We start from the raw sequence: 19,632 nt of genomic DNA, 5'->3' as shown, positions 1-19,632 counted from the left end.
AAGCAAAACGAAAATTAATAAGGGATTTATGTTCAAATAAATGGAAAATATACGGTGTAAATATGAATTTTTTATAGTTTGTTATTTCAAGCGAATTTTTAATACTTGAAGAAGAAAGAACGAACGAAATTCAATTCTATATGCGTTGAATATTTTCTAAAGAATCATTAATATCGTTACACTTTCTTCATTTTTACATGATCAATCGTACGAGATTAAAGAAGCTCAGATCCGCAAATGTAATTTATTAAGATTAAATCATTATTAAATTCAAACAGATATAATGTACGTATATTATATCGAACGAAGAGGAGATCATTTATATAATTACTAACGTCATATATTCAATAATTCAACTAATAGGAAGATAATAAATTAATGATAGAAACTGATTTGTTAAAAACCAAAATTGGAAATTAGTTGTAACGCGAATTCGAGAGAGAGATGTGGGTGGAATATTATATACCTGAAATATTCGGAAATCAGTAACACGGTTAATCGCAACGACTGTGTCTAATTAATAGGTAATACGAAGCGACGTACGTGTATATAATATTTCATCCTACCTTGTTGGAGTTCTGCCCCATATCGAGCTCGCGATTATAACGCTTCTCCCCGTAGATCCAATCTTGCACGACTTTTTGTATATCCTGTTTCTCCGGGTCCACTAATCGAAAGGCAGTGATATTGGTCCCGCCGTGCTTGAATTCCTCGAGATCGACGCTGTGTAGATCCTGCACAAGGAATTCAGTTCACTTTATGAATTTCTCGAATCGATCGATTGCCCCCGACTTTTTTTTTTTTTTTTGCACGCTGTTCGGCAAAGAATTTTTTATTACCATCGCGCTTACGAACGTTTAATATCACGACGTCCATCGACGTTTATCAGAAATACTGAGATTTATAGTACGCTCTATGTATCCGGGAGTGGAAAAAAATTGTCGTATATCTTGCACATCGAATTATTGGTTTGGAAACGAAGGCAATTTATGTGGAACGTTTTTATATCATATGAGGGGGAAAAAAAAACAATCGTAATGTTTTGAAGATAAAAATTAACATTGGCCTTAAAAAGATATAAAGATATAAGTTTTGAAAGAATGGAATTTTACATGTACAAGAGTCATGATTAATTCTAGGAAAATTTTATTCCTCGTTCCAAAAATTTCCAAAAAATTATTCGTTTCTTTTGTCCTCTTTATTTATTGCCACTTCCTTTTTCCCCCTCCATTTCTCTCCATTTCGTTATCCGCATACAAGCTCTATCCCAAAATACCGTGAAAATTCAAAGTTTTCACTTCCAAAGAGAAATAGATAATGCATCAGCAGAGACTTTAAAACATCGGAACAACGCGCATAACCATAAATTTTCAAGGGAGCGTTTCAAAGCGAATCTTTAAATTATGACCATCCACGTGTAAAAATAGCCGAGCGATCATCATCGACGATGCTCGGCCGACGATTGAATCGGCTTTCTCGCCGATGGTAGTCGAATCCGTGAGCTCGTCTCCGAGGACAGATATTACTTGGACGCGCGCCGCGTCGCCTATCAACGGAAATAGAGATATCTCGAGATGCAAGGAACGGGGGGAGCGGTTTCTCCGCCTCTAAAGCTATCTACATCGTGGTGGTAGCGAGCGTGATTTAAAGTCGGCTCATCCTCAAAGCGCAACTCCGCCGCCGTTTACCTTTTCGAATGCTCAAGCAGCCAGCCACAGCCATTTATTATCCTTTGTCCTGTGTCCCATGCCCGGGATAGATAAGTTTCCCTATCCGCTGTCCCTTGCAATCGAACAGCCTAGCGATACACGCGAGCCCGATCGATCCGCAAGGTGATCGATCATCGCCTCGCCTCCAAGGATGTTCCTTCGCGTCGCGATATTGCTTCTGGCGATACGACTCTTCCTCTTCCTCTTCTTCGCCCCGGTCAATAAAGGACTTACAAAGATATTTCGTCGAATACGGTCTCTGAATCGGTTGAAGAGAATCTCATTGTAAAAAAAAAAAAAAAAAATGGAAGACGATCCAGATTTTTATTTTGCATTGGATTGGATCAACGATTGCGTACGATTTCGTCGACGATTATCTCACTGTGTGTGTGAACCACTCCCTAGAATTACATTCTAAATCTTGCTATACGTCAGGGGAATAGCCTCCATTGTCAAGCAACAATGCTTAACCACGACACACGACTTTCAGTAGACGTCCATGACAAATTTTCTCCCCATAACCTAACCTCAACGCCTGCTAACTTCACGTCTAACGGCATAACCTCAAAATTATTAGAGTTTGAACTTAAGTAAAGAACCATTAACCAAATTATTCTATGGATTCATCTCTTAATTTAATCATCTCTTAATTCTCTTCCCCCGTTTAATCTGGACGATTAAAAACAAGCCAAGATTCGTGAGAAGAGAGCGAGTCGAAGCTCGAGTGAATTAACATCGGTCCACGAAGTCCACCGATTCTGAATGCGGAATTATGGCAGGATAGAAGCGCAGACACGGTCTCGCATTTCGAAGCTACAAATTTCATCCTGACCCACCGAATCCTGCGACGCCGATGTATTATCGCATCCTGCTGGTCATTACGGTTATTATGCCTGTTACGGTTATGATGATTGTTATCGTCGTTACAGTACCGGTTCCCATTATTAAGCTTCTTATTACGAACGCTTAGAGAAACGTAACGCCAACCCATCAATTCTTGACCCCTTATTACCGTCCAGTTATTTAATTCGTATCATCCCCTTTTCCCTCTTGTTCCATTTTTTTCTCAATTTCAAACACTCGATTACATGGTGCAAATCGGTTTCCATTATCGATTAATGAAATTAATTTTTTTTTTTTTTCTTTAAGATATACGCTTAATAAGTTGTTATCGATAAAATTGGAAACCGGAGAATCTTATCTCGAAGAATAGAATCGCTGTCCGTTTTCTTGTTTAATTTTAATCGTTATAAACGAACAATATATGGAGGTACAAATTATGATTCGATTGTTTAATTATTACTACGTATTTATCGATTAATTGAATTATTTGATCGGTGTTATATATTATTTTTCTTTGTATTAATTTCTCTTCAAAATAAACGAGTCTATTGTTTCGATGCAAATCGTTCGCCATTCATAATATAACATGATGTAATATATATTCATAAAATCAATTTTCGTAACACAGTTTATGATTCTTTGTATGATCGAAGTAATATTCAACGTTTTAGTCGAATTGGCGTATCGTCCGCTGGTTTAAAAGCTTTATTTATTTACGTTTTTATCGCAGCATTGAAAAATAATTATTGGCACGATTTAATTTAAAAATTTCATATATTTTGATATCTCGTTTCGCGATATTCGTTTCGGATGATATTTAATAAGATATTTTTCATGGAACATACAAACTAATCGTAATTACCTAATAAATTAATTCGTAACAGTGAAAGAGAACGCTTTCAAGCTGAATTAATCGAAATGTAATTAATTTATTCGTGGCAACGTGCTGCTCTCTTCTCCTTCTCATTGTCATCGCGATGATTAGACCTCGGATGTAACAGAATCACCATGACTTTATCGATAATATATATTGGTATATAATACTGTATCGTGTTCAATGGACCCGTCATCAAAGCGCGATTACAGCTCATTGCACGAAACTTATTTACGCCAAGGGTTTCGATTATTAATCCATTACACGTGGTGCAGCATCGTTTCACCGTTTAACCACCTTTGCTCATCGTGCTTTCCAAAGCCTCGTTACTCGTTACGAATTATATAGAGAAATAGCCGAGAGAAATATCCGATCGGCGTGTTAACAGAATAAAGAAGAAACGATGAATTTATATATCTTTCGTTAAACAAAAATAAATTCCTCTCTATGATAAGAAAGTAACGATCTCTCGAAAAACAATAATTAATCTACGCCTCCACCGGCAAGTATCCATTCATTGTTCGATTATAATCATTTTATTATTCCCTGATCGACGTATAATGAACTGAATTTCGCATAATTGTTCCCCGTAATCGGCAGAGGACGCGCGCAAATTGCAGCGAAATGTCAGCGATATGAAATTGCAATTTCAGTAGATCAAAGTAGTGGAACATCGATCATTCGATTTAACGAAAACATGAGATGAGATCCGCTTCGTTCGATGGTGGAAAAATTCAAATAATTATTTCACGCGTATATTTTACTTTTATATACTTTTCTCCTTTCGAAGCAGATACACGCATATATACGTTATCGTATATAATCGAACAGAAGTAAGAGAATTGTTTAGTTTAATTTCTCCACTGCTGGTATCCTGGTATCTCGAACGCAATAATGTAATGCAACACGAGTATGCAAATTCAACGTCTCGTAAATATAGCTGCACCTGACTCTAACTAAACGAGTTGTAAAAAAAAAATGATATTTCCTGGGGCGGGATTCGAATTGCTTTTCAATCCGCGTCGTTCAAGGCCCGATTCACAGACAGGGAACCGTCATTTGGCGTGACTAAATAGCACCGAAACCGTGACAAACGAAGAAAGGGGCGTGTTCCATGGGTAGAGTTTTCACGCGAGCCGTGTATGAAAAGGATACCAAGGATGCGACTGTCGAGCGAACGTCGACGATCGATAGCTATCGTTCCCCTTGATTTACACCGACCCACGCGTATCACATACGTAATTCCCGCTTGTCTTGCCGCGAGACATCCTCACGGGTTAGATAAAAATGCCGCGTACACGGTTTGAATGCGAAACGCCGTGTTCTCGCGACGCGACGTGATGTCGTTGACGTGAAAAAAAAAAAAAAAAAAAAAAGAACGTTTCGATGGTTGTATTGTATATATACTCGTACGAGTATATAAATTTACTTAATATTTTTGGCCTATCTTGGTTGAATTTTTAATTTTGTTCTTTTTTTTTTTTTTTTTAAAGATTCGTATTTGTATCTTTCAACCTTTTTATCTTTGGCTTTTGAAATTTTTTCTTTTTTTTTTTTTTTTTTTGAGACCTGATGTCCTAATCTCGATACAAGGAAGATAGATTCGATAAACGAATTAATATTTCTGATGTAAAGTAGATATACGAAAAATCAACGACGAGGCAGTAACTCGTTATATTCTCGTGCGAGAAGAACAACGGGGTGTCGAGTTGGAAAATAAAAAATTGCTTTAATAAATTCCGTAAATGGCGAACGAGTCGGAAGTTGTTCTCTGTCATGAATTTTCCGTTTGAATTAACGGCCGCGTAAATTTGCCTCGGTGGATTTTTATTGGAGTGGCCGCTGTGATAATAAAGATCCCCTGGTATAATAAAGGGCAATTAAATTCATTTTTTATTTATTTATTTATTTATTTATTTTCAAGCATTTTACATCGAACACTCGACCCGATGATCCCGGAACATGGTTGATTAGAGAGAAAATAGAAGCTGAACGAGTTACTAATGAAGAGGCAAATTTCTGGCGAAAACGAAGTATCCTCTAATTGAAAAACAACCTATCGAAAATCGCGTTTTTCCCTCCCTCGCGTTCTTTCGTTCAACTTTATTTCGTTTTACGTTCAATCAACGTCGACAAAAAAAAATAATACTCTCGGTTCCAATTAATCATTGGAATCGAGATTAATACAGAAATTTATTCCAAGTAAATGAGAATCTTCGATGATATATAACAATTCCTATCCCCCCTCCTCTCCCCATAAATTTATCGTTCGAAGAATATATAACTCGATCACCCTATTGAAATTGAATACTATCCTTAATAGACTTCGTCGATCTACCTACCCAATAATTAGAATTTCATTAATTCTGTTTATCGTTAGGTAACGACTGCTGTCACTTGAAACGTTCATTCGTTTCCTCCGAAGGAGATCAGGTTGATGGATGAAGATCCACGTTAAAAGACCAGTTAAAGGATATAAATGGGATGAAATAGGTTCCGGAGACGTTCCTCCATAGGCAACATTTTATTCGGCCATTCGAGCGTATTCCTGATATTCGTCATAATTAATTTCTTTGCTGCCCTCCCCGCGAGCTGGAATAATACGCCCGTTTCGTGATTCTTTTTATAACTTTTAAATTAATACCGAACACCACTTTGAACTGATCTTTCTTTCGTGACGGTTCTTTTGAAGGAAAAATACGCGACGCACTGGTGGGAATTAACTTCCTCCCCCACGAGTATTATCCGGCTCGAGTTAAACGATTTAACGAATCACGAATTACCGTTCGATTTTCATTCCCCTTTGATCTATGTTACACGATATTATCAACGCAACGAGAAAAGAGAAATTTATTCGACGATGTGAACTTGTGTTTGACAATCTCGTTGTTTATAAATGGGATCCAATTTTAATAGCGTTCGATGGAAATATCGAGAACGAAAATCGTTCCGTATCAAACTTCGATTAAATTTTTTAATACCGGAACGTGTCTTGCGTCCCTTATTTTTCTCTTGATCGGAAAATATTAATATCTAACTTTTAAGATTACTATTACCACTCGATATTCAATAGACAGTGTATCAAAGGCTTTAAAATTTTTAACCCTAAATCTACTCGATCGCGTGGCAATTATTTCTCTTCTATTTATCCATCGTGTCTATAAAACACGCGTGCACAACGATTAATCCGCTCAGTCGACAATGGACAACGCGACGCTATTTTTCCACGACCCCAGGGACCATGGAACAAATATTCCATGCGACCAATTAAAATTGCGATGAAATTGGCCACCAAATCTTCTCCCTGTTTCTGATTAATTTTTTTTCAAAATCGAGCACGGCGAAGAATGACATCGTAAATCGCGATATTCCTAAATATATATATTTCTAAATAACGAGTTCACAGACGTCAGAACCGCGTTAAACTACTGTCTAACTACTCGATCGTTATCACCGGTATCGCTTGTCGAACGCATAGAGGCTCGAGTTATCGATGGAACAAGATCGACTCGTTTCTCCTCCTACTCTCGCGACAAATTATGCGATTACGGGTACGTTTATTACTGCGTGGTCGGTTAACGAGCAAAACGGCGTAAGAAAAAAATCGTTGGCCAAAAAAGGGTTGCTCCCTCGAAAGCCGTGACAAATCATCGTCCCTTGTTCGGTGAACGCGAATCACCCCCGGAGGGTTAGAGGCATGGAAAGAACGCACAGGCCTCGACCTGTCTGAACAAATACGGTCTCTAATTTACATTTTAATGGATCTAAATTGAAATCTGCTGGACGCTAGGCTCAAGATAAATCGTCGGGGAGGTTACACAGGCTATTTACTTTTTATCCTTGGTTGGTGACTGGCGTGACCATGTTCGTATCTGATTTCTTTTTTTTTTTTTTTAGAAGTTGTTCTTTCGAACGCGTGTCGAGGATATAATTATCAGGTAAACAGGTGAAAGATGCGGGGAATATTAGAAAAAAAAATTTTAATTTCTCGATGGGGGAAAAAATTATAAGTAAGATTAAGATTTTAGCGTTAAAGTTATGATTTAAGATAAATGGAAATTCATAGCGTGTTTATTTTTAACGAAACGTTTACGTTTCAGGAATTTTAATGTTATTGTGATTCGTTCTTAAAGTAATTGATTATCAACAGTTAATGATTTAACCACTACATAGTTGGTATGCATTAATGTTTACTAAGTTCTGACAGCGTTATAGTAATTTATTGATAAGCCGCAGAGGAAGTTCGATAGGGCATTCAATGTTTAACAAGTTTCTAGTTTGCACGTTTTAATGAATGCGAATAATTAACAACCTCTGATATTATAAGTTATCGATAAAATTTTCTATATAACGTTTGCACGATCTTTAAAGCGTCGTATCAAACGTATCGAATCGATTATACTCTCGCAACTTTTAATTACATTGTTAATTATCTTATCTATTTAAAATGTCAATCCCCACCCTCTGGATGAAAATAGAATAGAAGATCGATAAAAATTGAAAATTTTGCATTACAACTTTTAGAAAAATTGAAGAAGAAGGGGAAAACTTAGAAAAAAGTATTTATTGAAAACAACTTTTCGAGTGTAAAATAATTATATTACCATTTGCTTGTTTTCGAGTTCGATGTCATCTGCAATTACCGGTTCTGAAAATGACCGGTGACGAGAATAATTAAACGAGGGGAATATTCATGCGATATTAATTGCAATTAAAACCATAAAATCAGCGGCAGGCACGGATAAACATAATTTGCCAATTCTTATAACTCAGCGAGACGACTTATATACATCGGCGATTATTCAACTGGGTCAGCGATACCTCGAAGAAGCCCGACTAACCGTGGACAACGATAAATTGCTAATTACTTCGGAACGGCTCTCACCCTCGACTACGACGAAAGCCCAGAAAATCTCTTCTCCCTTGGCTAAGCGTTTTTCACGGGGAATTGGATAAAGGTAAGCGAAAGCGATATTTTTGAAGCGTTAAAAACGTCAAGATAAATTGTAAATAATTTCTCTAGCCTGATCTACTTATCAATTAAAACGTACAATTATTTATAACAAATAATACCGAATGGATGAAAATAATTAAATTGTTCTATAAAATTAACGCGAAACAAACAAACAAACAAACAAACAAACAAACAAAAATTTCAAGAATTGAAAGAAGCCTGAGATAAAACAATATCCATATATATTCTTGGCCAAAGTGCTGCTCTCTACACACAGTCGACGAAACCCGACTAATATTATTATCCTTATACATCCGTATTGTCGTATATAACTCCAACAGTTTCCCAACAGAACGTTTCGTCCCTGCGGTTCTTCCCTCCAGAAGAGAAGATCCAATCCGATCTCTCGATCGATGGCCTTCGAATCGGATGCGTCGAAATCATTTGGCACGCAGGCCGGATAAACAAGATATCCGTCTTCATTTAGCGTAACGCGAGTTATTTATGGAGCGAGGCTGATAAATGCGCGCGGCACGAATAAGAAATACCCTTGAGCGAACGAATTTTCCAATTACGACGAGCGACCCTTGAGAAACTAACCGCATAGGGAGAAATAATTCCTCGGACGGTGGCGTAGCGTGGACTTGGCGGGGACTCTTCTCCCGCCGCCGACTCTTTTATCCCTCATTTCTGATCGCGGCGTGAATCATTTTCTAAAGGCATCCACCGAATAATTGCGATCCCGACCGTCGGGGGACGAGGAGAGCCACAAATTGCCCCCTGTATTACGAGTAATTTATAATTATAAGCCACAAGGCGAACAATCTGCGCCGCCTGTTTTTCGACCCGCAACCTGTTATTTCAAGCTCTACTAAATATTTCTAGAACGACGCAGGAAAAGGAAATAGCTGCTGAAACTAACCACGATTTATTCTTATGCCGCGTCCACACTGCCGATAATTTTTCACGAGTTTTATCTTGTCGCGAGAAACGAGACGCGACTCGAGAACGTTCGATGTTTCAAAAAATGTACAAAAAATTGTGAAAAAGAGAAAAGGTATTTTCCAGGTATTCCTCTTGCGTATTCACGTTCTATGTACGAATTTTGTCGTTTGTGGTGGATGGACAATTGCTTGTAAGTTTTTCAGTACATATAAAATATATACGTCCATTATTGGAAATCCCGTTTGATCTTTGACATCGCATCGAACAAGTAGCGAAAGTTTCGAGTTGGATTCTGATCGATGTGAATGGAGCATTATTACATCGCGCGAAAGTGAAGGGGAAAGGAGAAGGGATACACAGAAGAGGTGGTTCGGATGATCGAATTCGAACGTGTCTCTTATCCAATTAAGCGTTTCCTTTTCGATTCCGCTGCGTTTAATATCAGTCAACTCGATACTGGACAATTAAGGAATGATAGGATGTAATCAAATGATGATAACGCGACGATGAATGCCGGTTTAAAACGAGATAGAAACTATTAAGTACGTGAGATCGCGTATGATGATATCGTTTCGGAAGAATTGATCACTTTCTTTATGTTCTACCATCAATCGTTGATCGCACTTTTACACTCGTGTTTCCTCGTCTTCTCCTCTCGATTTAAAGACAGGGCTCGGTCGAGCAACCGCACTTTTCACCGGTAATTACGAAAGATGAAGTGATTCAGTACCCGGCTAACAGTATCTTTTTGTCGAAGGGATCTCTGTAAAATGTTCTCTCGCTTTTCTCAATTTGACACAATGCGTTATTTTATTTAGAAGAAGAAGTTTTTAATATCATTAACTTATGTACGTGTGTTGCATCGTTTGAAAAATAGTAGATAGCGCTTTTTTTCGATTCTAATAGATCCAATAAGAATATAAGTGATTCAAAAAAAATTTACAAATCAGTCGCGCTTTTCTCATTAACTTATCTCTAGTTATCCTGCCTACCTCGAGAGTATCATCGAAACGATGATATTCATAAATATTCGAGAGACGACGAAACAAAGGAGCGAGGATGATTTTCAAAAGGGAGGAAAACCTCGAGAGAAACTTTGATCGGCAATAAGGAAATAGAAAGATTCCTATCTCGCAAACTGGTGAAACGTAGTAGAATCTCGCGACACGGTATGTCGATTCGACGCGTCATCCATCTCTGGAAAATTTTATTCCCTCGCCCCGTTGCCTCTCAGTTACGCGCCATTGGGAGCGAGAAAAGTTTCGAAAGAAGGAATATCGTCGATATAGGAGCGACGATCGGTGCTGCCTCCAGCCATTTCTTGGCCAACACGTACCGATCATTTCACTCCTCGCGTACAATTTTCCCTTCCGTACAATCCGAGTCAACTAGAAATCCGTGCAAACTATCCGAGAAACCTTCAGGATATTCCCTTTCTCTCGAGCAACTGCAAAGAGGATAGAAGGTCTCTCACGTGCATTAATGCAGGAACGTGATCGAGGAAATCGAACGAGGGAATCGTGTTCCGTGTAAACATACACGCGATCACCTACAACACGACCGTTTCTCTCCCTCTCTCCCTCTCTCTCTCTCTCTTTGGAACCTTAAAAATGTGGAAAAATGCAGGCGTTTCGCCTCCAATGCTCCCTCGACAATTTCTTTTGTTTGTTAAGTCCGTGTCTTACGTCTTGGTTTTGTTTCTCTTTTTCTCGGCCAATGTGTAAGGGGAAGTGAAACGAAAGGGAGGAGGAGCGTTAAGTAGCAGCGAGAAGTCTGTGATTACTCTAACGATCCCTCTGATAGTTGGTTTTCAGGAAAATTAGAGAGAGATCTTTTGAGGATTAGCGCCGACAGGAAACGAGACATCAGTAGTGCTACGGTAATAGTAATTATTCCGATGTGGAAGTGCTACGTGTTTAAGTAGTATTCGTTCCACGGATGACCTCGGACTTTTTCAGGTTTTTCGGAGGTTTTCGAACGAAATATAAATAAAAAAAATTCCACGTCGAATATATCTTCATCGGTGAAAAATTTTAAATCATTTCGAACATTTCGGAAATCGATTGGAAAATTGGCAAAATTTGCACGTGCATATTTTCAAACGAGGGGGAAGCTAGGCGAGATTTTTTTTTTTTTTTTACCGGGGAGAACGAAATTTCACATTGCAGCGATCCAATGGATGATCGCGAAGCTCGCTAAAACACGACGAAAACACGAAAATCGAACGCGGCTCCCTCAAAGTTCCATTAAACAAGGGATCAGGAATCAGCACGGTGTGAAACTCGCGTGGAACATTTTCACAGAAGTCGATTCGAAATCGAATCGTCGACTCGAATCTTTCGCTCTTGGATACGCGTTAGAACGTCGATCCCTTTCCCCTTATAACTTTCCTCCGACGCCCACCTTCCTCGACTCCCGTTTACCTCGTTTATCGATTCCAATCACGAACGCCGCCGCCTCCTCTCGAAAATCACGAGGAAAATTCGAGCGATGGCGAGACGAGGCGATCCCGCGAAAATTAGTTTATACGCGTAACCCGCGTGACAGTTGCAATTTCGGGGGTGGTCGGTCGGTGGTGGGTGGTAATAGCGGTTGATTTTCCAGTTGTTGGGAGAAAAGCGTACGTGACACAGGAGCCAGACATTAATTGCATTCTCATTTAATTAAAGGACTCACCAGAGAGGTGATGAGGTAGCTGTGATAGTCGCTCATCATCCCTATTTGCTGCGCCTGCTTCAACACGTCGTAAATCCTCTCCGTGGAGCAATCCAGTACAATGTGCGACTCGGCCGAGTTCTTTATCTGCTTCAGCAGCGGCCTGAAAACAGAAAGGGGAGGATTACGTAACGGTGGATACATTCTATTTTATTCGTTTCACCGCGTCTCGGCGGATAGACGTTGTTGATTTCCGCTATTAAGCGTACCGGGGCGTTTTCCGCTCGAAACGGGGCCCCTCTTTTCCTTTCCAGAGATATTTTTACTCGTCTTCCTCTTCCCCCCCTTTTTCCACGCAGTTCAACATATTACGATCGCTCGACGTAATTTTCGAAACATGATGTTTCCGAGGAAACGATGATATTATGGCCGTTTCGAGGGAGGAGGGGGTTGATAGAATATTCTACTGTATTCTCGTTCCCGTGGAACGTATATAGAGGGAGACGCGTTTTGTGTTTGCATAAATCGGGATAAAGATATATGTTTTTCTTCTTCTTCTTCTTTCTTTTTTTTTTTTTCTTTTTCTTTTTCAATGTTTCGATGGCCATCGAAGATCGTCGACGAGAATCGCATTCGGAAGGAAATCTATTTTTATCAGGGGAAAGACGAAAATCGGGATTAATCGGGCAATCGACCCCTTGGTCAACCAAGTTTTCACGCATTCGCTCGCAACGGGCCGCCCCGTGCCCGCGGGATCGGGATAACTTCCGATTCCGGACCCCACGTACACTTGTGATCAAAATTTCATATCTCGAGTATCCTCTTTCCGACCTTCCGCTCGCCTCCGCTCATCCAATATGCACGATAATGCGAATCTCCTTATGCGCCCTGTGCAACTTGGACTGCCGTTCATTGCGCGAATTTTTCATGGGCCGCTGTATAATTCAGAGGGAAAGTCTCTTTCATGCGCCGTTCCAGAGCCCTCCCCGCGATGCCCACCACCATTCGACTTTTCGTCGAATCTTTCATACGACAATGAAAACGCGAAACGTTGGCAATAGCGATGGTATTACAGGTATTATACGACGAATCCGAAAACTCGAATTCCGAGGGTAATCTCAAGAAAAGAATATTTCAAATTATTCCATCCGAGATTATAAAATCCAACGTTTCAAGTTTCGTTTTAAAGTAGAAGTGTTCACTTTCTCGTGGCACTGGTGACAAGTTCACCACGATTATATATATTTCTCAGAAAGCTGATGGTGATATCATCATCTCGTCGCTAGTTAGTCACGAGTAAATAAAAAAAGAAGAAGAAAGAAGAGAGGAGAGAATATAAAAGCGCGGTTTTTATGGAGTGGAAATTGTAGGACGGAGAATAGTTCACGATTGGCTGAATTTATAGGGGTGTATCGCGGCCTCGTGGGGCAATGTAAAGTGGTAAGCAAGATCTATTAGGTTGCGAGAGTGTAGCATTCGAGAGCGTTTTACGGCCCAAACTGCTCTTTTGTGCGATTCGTGACCTATTAATACGGCCATTAAGAAGTTTGAATAAGAATGATAAATCAGAGGTTGAAGAGGTTTCTTTGTACCCGCTGGTATGTGCCCTTGCACATCTTACAAAATTTCTTAGAAATATGGTGGAGAACGACGGCGATATTATGGTATCTCTTTTAAAGAATGATTTAAATTTGTATGATACTGTTCTCAATTATTTTTTCTTTTTTTTTTCTTTTTTTTTTTTTTTTTTTTTAACTATAAAAGCATAAATTATAAAATTATAGAAGAAGAATCGTTGGAAATTATTTGCTCGCGTTGTTACGAGACTGTAAAATAAATGTATAGAAAATAAGTGTATTAAATTCGAAATTTCGTATGCATATAATATTCATCGAAATATCTAGTAAATGTATTTTCATTTTTTTCATTTTTTCCCTGTTTGATAGAGTATCTATGCAATAACGTAAATACTGTTTTTCATCGTAATTCGATACAGTGCAATTACTTGCAAACTCTCCAATCATGTGGAAAATAGGAGATGATTGAACTTTTTGCGAAGTTATTCGTTGGTCGTTAAATACGAAGATGGATATGTAATAATCTGTAATAAAAACTGAACGTATCCTGTATACATCTTATGTCTATTTATTTGCGTTTGTTTCCTGTTGTCGAGTATTTTTCATTTTTCGAAACGAGATATCGGCAATGTTACGATAATGTATGATTATAATAATGGTTAATTAAACGATGAAAAATAAAAAACCGTTCGATATAATTCGAATTCGAAAAAAAGACATCTTTCTTTTATTTTCGAATAACGAATCTAATCGTTATTTAATGATTTTTAGAACGTTTCATATTTCAAGAATTGAATAATCTCGCACTAATCTCGATTAAGATTAGAAACAATAGCTGTCAGAAATTTTCAATTTCAATTGTTTCATATGTGATAAATCTGACGGAAATATTGTTTCGTACAAATGTTTCCAATTTTGTACAATAGTAGTTTCTACAATAATGTGATTTCTCTCGCGAGGGCCATAGAAGTTTCAAAAGCTTTATAAAAATTCGTTATTATTGTTTACGCGAGTTCCATTGTTGGGAAAAATGTCCAAAGCCTCGGAAAAATGTGAAATGATAATAAAGAATTTTCAAGCAGGTTTTTTTCCGTCGTTTTGTAACCCCGTAAAAATATTGTCAGAGGAAACAAACGCATAACCGATGAGATAATGTATTTTGTCGTGACGTTTGACTAAGAGTCGGAAATATTTCTGAATTGTTTCCTTCCACGTTAAAATTCTAACGTGTATATAAAATATAGGCTCGACATTGAATATATATATGTATATATATACTCGTAATTATGAATCGATTCAATGTAATATTCTCCAAGTTGAATAATTGTACGAATAAAATAAATTTCCATATGTATTTGCGCAATTTTGTTTGTTAACAATTCAATATGAATATTTCAATAATTCTATAAATCTGGGTAATTTCAAAATGGATTTTCAAAAATTCAAGTTTAATAATAAATACTCGTATAGTTCATTAATATTATAAAATTTACGGTTTGTTAATTTTGATGCGTATCATGAATTATTCGTTGACATTTCGAATCAAGAGATTGTCATACTGTATTACATTTTTACTATATTTAATATCATTTCTCGTTTTATGATTCTCGTCTTCCTTCATCTCGACGAATCACGACTCTAAATCTTTAATAACGTCGTTCGTTTGCCATTACAATTATTCGCAATTATTATTATTGAAGTAACTTATGGAAATAAATTTTCCCCATCACCGTGTAAATAAATCTCTCTTTAGAATTTCATCTATGGTCACAAGTAACCAAAATCTCCAAACGGACGAAAAAATGTAATTCATTCGAACCAAGCATCATCTCTCCAATCACTTCTTAAAACCGATCACGCAAATTCTTCTCGATTTGTCCACCATATCCCACAACCTCGAAACGCAATACTATAGAAAAAGAGACAGAAAAAAAGAGAAAGAGAGAGAGAGAACTTAAGAAATTCCCTTTGAACCGTGTACGTGGGCCGTCAATTAGCCGGTGTCACGACGCGGTGTTACGCTTTAAAAATGCACGTCCACTTTGTGCACGCTGCGCTCGTTTAAGCATCGAGTCGTCGTCCAACGTCGTCCTCTTTTCCTTATTCAACAGCGGTTTCACGCTATCCTGGTGGAATTGTCGCCAACCCCGTGCGCGCACAGCCACTCCTGTGTCTCTCCGCGGAGTCACCCTGGCGCCGGTCTGACTATTGACTTCCTTCCTTTCTTTTTTTTTTTTTTTTTTTTTTTTTGAATTTTTTTTTTTTTTTTTTTTTGAATTTTCCTTGGAACGCTAGAATCCAGTTCCGAAGAGAAGCTGCCAAATACCTCCGAAAACAGCCTCGAACAACACGCAACGGATCGTTTCGCTCTACAACGCGAGTCGTAAAACGACGCGTTCTCGGGAAACGAGCGAATCTCGGGATTCTTAGACTCTCCCCCTCCCCCGATGGATCGATCGATTCTATCCAGACTGCAAACTTCTACGAGGAGGGGAAGAGGAGGAAGGTAATCCAACATCGCGGGCGCCCAACTTGTTCCAACGCGATACCCGAAGAACGCACGGCTAGATATAAAGTTTGCATCGAGAATGATAAGGGATCGATACGATTTTACGGGGGAGGAGAAGCGGAGTTTACACAGGTTTTCGATGCACTTGCACCCTCCCTTCTTCCCTTCTCGTCGTCCTTCGATTCAGAGCTTCCACTTTTCTCCCTTTAACTTAATACTATCATCGAAAGCTTTAAGGAAAGGCTCGAACTAGGTCCTGCTACGGAGTATAGCGGAGCCGAGCAACATCTCTTATTTCTTTTCACAGTGTCTCCACTTCCCTTCCATCTATTTCTCTTTCCTCTTCCTCCTTCTCCTCTTCTTCTTCTTTTTCTTTTCGGATACGTAGCTCTACCTTCTTCTGCCACTTTACTCGGCTCGTCACGGCTCTGGATGGCTTTCGAGATAGTCGTCCCTTCTGAGAGGATAGGCTGCCAACGAAAGATACCACCGCGGAATCGTCGGCGACAAGCAATTCTCAGAGAATTTTTTTAATCCGGATAGAGGAATCGACGATTCTGGATATAATAGATGTAAAAATAGAGGTTTCTAGGGGAGAAAGATGATTATGTGAAAAATGAATTTTTTTTCCACCCTTGATCGAAACGATGATTTCTTTTAGAAAATTGTTGGAAATTAGTTTTGATTCGTTGGGATAATTAAAATTACGTTTGACGAGAGAAGAAAGGTCAGTCTAAGTAATTATCTTCATTCGGTTATCTTTTCTCCCTTTATTCCCTTTTGTTGTTCCTTTTAGCTAATTAACCCTTGCACACATTGCTCTCTACCCTTTGTTCTCTCACGCAACCACGTTATCTTTTCTCTTTCCCTCTATTTTTGTTTCGTGATGAACTTATGTCTACAAAAGAAAAAAGAAAAAAGAAAGAAAAAGACGTACGTTCTTTACAAAAAAAAAAAAAAAATGTACAAATCAAATTCATAATTGCTCATTTCCCACCACCACTTTGCCAGCTTCCAAAGTCATTCCATCTAACATGAATCCAAATGAATCCACCGTACCTCGCTTCCACTAATTCCAACTCGGCACGAACTTCTTCGAATATCCCGAATTTGCACAAAATTTGCATCAGCATATCTCAACACACGTCACCTCGTTCGAACTCGTTCTACAAACCATTCTATCTGAAACTCGCATTAATTCGTTCCAATCCTTTCCAAGACTCCCATCCCAGAACGTCTCGTCCATCTTCTCACAAATCCAAGAAATCGATCAAACGAATCAACACAGGTTTTAAAGGGTGTCCGTAAAAACGTAGCACTTCCTTGAACCTCGAACCTTCCTTGAAGATCGAGTCTTCTGAGTCGAGACACACATACACACACGTTTCATCGTTCGATAAATTTTCTCCCAAGAATCTTCTATTACCTCAATAACGATCAGTCGCAATATCATCCCGTTTGCACTCGCCTGTTAATTGTCCTAACGTTATTCACGATGGCCATGAATTATTCACGAGCCACCACATTTCAATCATGCGTCGAGACACGAAACGTTGGGGGGAGGTTAGTATAGCAGGTATGAAACCGACTACGTGAGATTTAACCGCGACGAAACTCGGTCACGCAATTCTCCAAATTCATCCCGTGCTAAACTTGCGAAGAGCCAAGTTAAATTTCGCGCGTATTCGTCCCCAGAAATTTCTCTCGTTCGAAAACAATCGTTAGGACGGATCCCCTTCTCTCGTCCTCGAATTCTTCCGTTCTATATAATTTTTTCCATTTGACGAGATCGATGCTCCTGAAATTCCTTCGCCACCCGTCATCAACGGAAAGTTAAATTTCGCGACGAATTCTTTCTATTCTCAATGAAATCAACTGCTGGTCGATGGAAAGGAAAACTTTGAAAATCTCTTTGAATTTTCCTAAAAAAGTTCATTACGCAATTTTGCGATAAATTTGCATCGTTATCAACGGTAAGTTAAATTTCGCGGGAAACGTTGCAGCGACGATCGCTTTCTTCCCTCTTCGAGGCGAATTCTTTCGATGAAATCAATTGGTCGATGGAAAGGAAAAACTTTGGAAACTTGGAATTTTCTTAGAAAGAAAATCGACCGGTCGACAAATTCGTTTCGCGATTCCATGGTAAAGTTGCCCCGTTGTCAAAAAAAAAAAAAAAAAAAAGAAGAAGAAGTTAAATTTCGCGCGGAACAATCGCAACGATTCACCGTCTTTGGTGGACCAAATGGAAGTTTTCGAGGCGAATTCTTCTTTCAATATCGGGTCGCCTCCACTTTTCGGCGAAATCGATATTCGTCGATGGAAGGCAAAACTTGGAGGGGGGAGGGGGAGGAAATATAGAATTACGGTGGAGAATGGATCGTAGCAATTTTACGTAATGGAAAACGGTGGAGTTGGAGCAACGTTTAATCGTCTTCGATTGTCGGCCACGCTTGATATACGATTCGTTGCGGCCACATTTAAACTTCTTCCATGTCTTCCGTTCTTTTTTAATGCGCTCTCACCGTTGCTGGAACTCGGCCATAAGTAGATTCGGCCATAAATTCGAGTGACCAAGCGAACGTCGGTTAACGTCGGGGCGTTGGTCAAATTCGGGAATTTTGGAATTTTGTGAATGCTGAGAGGTAAAGTAAATTTTTTTTTTCCTTTTTTCTTTTTTCTATTTTTTTTTTTTTTAGGTGAACCATCGTGTAAAATGCAATTTTCCGTAATACGATTTTTCAATTTATGTTTGCAATATGTCAGTGAATATATTATGATACGATAAATTTAAACCGAGTTGGTTCTATCAGCAGAAATTCCGTTGCTTTATAATTCATCGCGCGTCACGATCCAATATTTACAATAATCCGAAACAATTTTCTGTTGTATTTTTTTTTTTTTTTTTTTTTTTTTTTTTTTTTNATTCTTCCGTCACATACCGTTAAACACATTTCTCGATAAAGGGCAGATGGAATACGTGATTAATTCGTCAATAATGGAGAGAGCGAAAATTGAATCCTATATCAATATTTCAAATCCGTACATTATTTTATCAAACTAGATATAGAAATACCATAATTATTCTCAAATCATTTTTCATTCGTTCGCCGTAATATTTTCATCTTGTCTTTAATACTTGATCAGAATTTTCCCTCCATCATCGAAACTTTTATTATTTCCCGAAAAAAATTCTCGTTCAATTCCAAATCGTCGCAAGAAAAACATCGATACAATCGTCCGTATATTTCATTCGAACGATCCGTTAAATGGTTGACACGGTGGACGGTAATAAAACGTCGTCCAACTACAAAGAACTCTTTGGATTGACACGGAACAGAGGCGCAGGATCGAATAAAACACAATACAGAACTTGCCGCTCTTTCTCTCTCTCTTTCTCTCGTCGTTTAATTCCGCCCGATCGAGCGTTCAACAGTTTCGCGGTTTGGCATCGATCTGACTAGTTGAAGCGTTATCGACGTCCTCTCGAGACGGGCACGAAGGGCTCGACAACAGGAACTCGAAGGGCGCGGGCTTAATTATATATCGGGGACGAAGAATCCCGGACA

At 38.8% G+C, this 19,632-nt stretch overlaps 1 protein-coding gene and 1 long non-coding RNA gene across 13 annotated transcripts in view; one reads left to right on the top strand and one right to left on the bottom strand.

The window, feature by feature from the left end:
* Positions 1 to 19,632, bottom strand: part of LOC122715815 (glutamate receptor ionotropic, kainate 2-like) — a 235,081-nt gene that overhangs the window by 42,175 nt on the left and 173,274 nt on the right. For 11 of the 12 annotated variants that reach the window (XR_006346909.1, XM_043938291.1, XM_043938296.1 and 8 more), the window contains 2 exons: positions 12,002 to 12,143; positions 567 to 734 (listed from right to left, as the gene is read on the bottom strand). Coding sequence is in view for 11 of the 12 variants with exons in the window: in XM_043938291.1 (XP_043794226.1) it covers positions 567 to 734; positions 12,002 to 12,143 (310 nt within the window). In the remaining variant the exon portion in view is untranslated. The remainder of the gene's footprint in view (positions 1 to 566; positions 735 to 12,001; positions 12,144 to 19,632) is intronic. The other variant, XM_043938293.1, reaches the window with a different exon arrangement.
* LOC122715817 overlaps positions 1 to 19,632 on the top strand; it is an 85,560-nt gene that overhangs the window by 60,197 nt on the left and 5,731 nt on the right. The gene's annotated exons all lie outside the window — the stretch shown is intronic.

Source organism: Apis laboriosa, unplaced genomic scaffold (assembly GCF_014066325.1).
Source record: "Apis laboriosa isolate Shangri-la unplaced genomic scaffold, ASM1406632v1 scaffold40_cov151, whole genome shotgun sequence".
Lineage (NCBI taxonomy): Eukaryota > Metazoa > Arthropoda > Insecta > Hymenoptera > Apidae > Apis > Apis laboriosa.
This window is presented reverse-complemented; position numbering and strand designations above follow the sequence as displayed.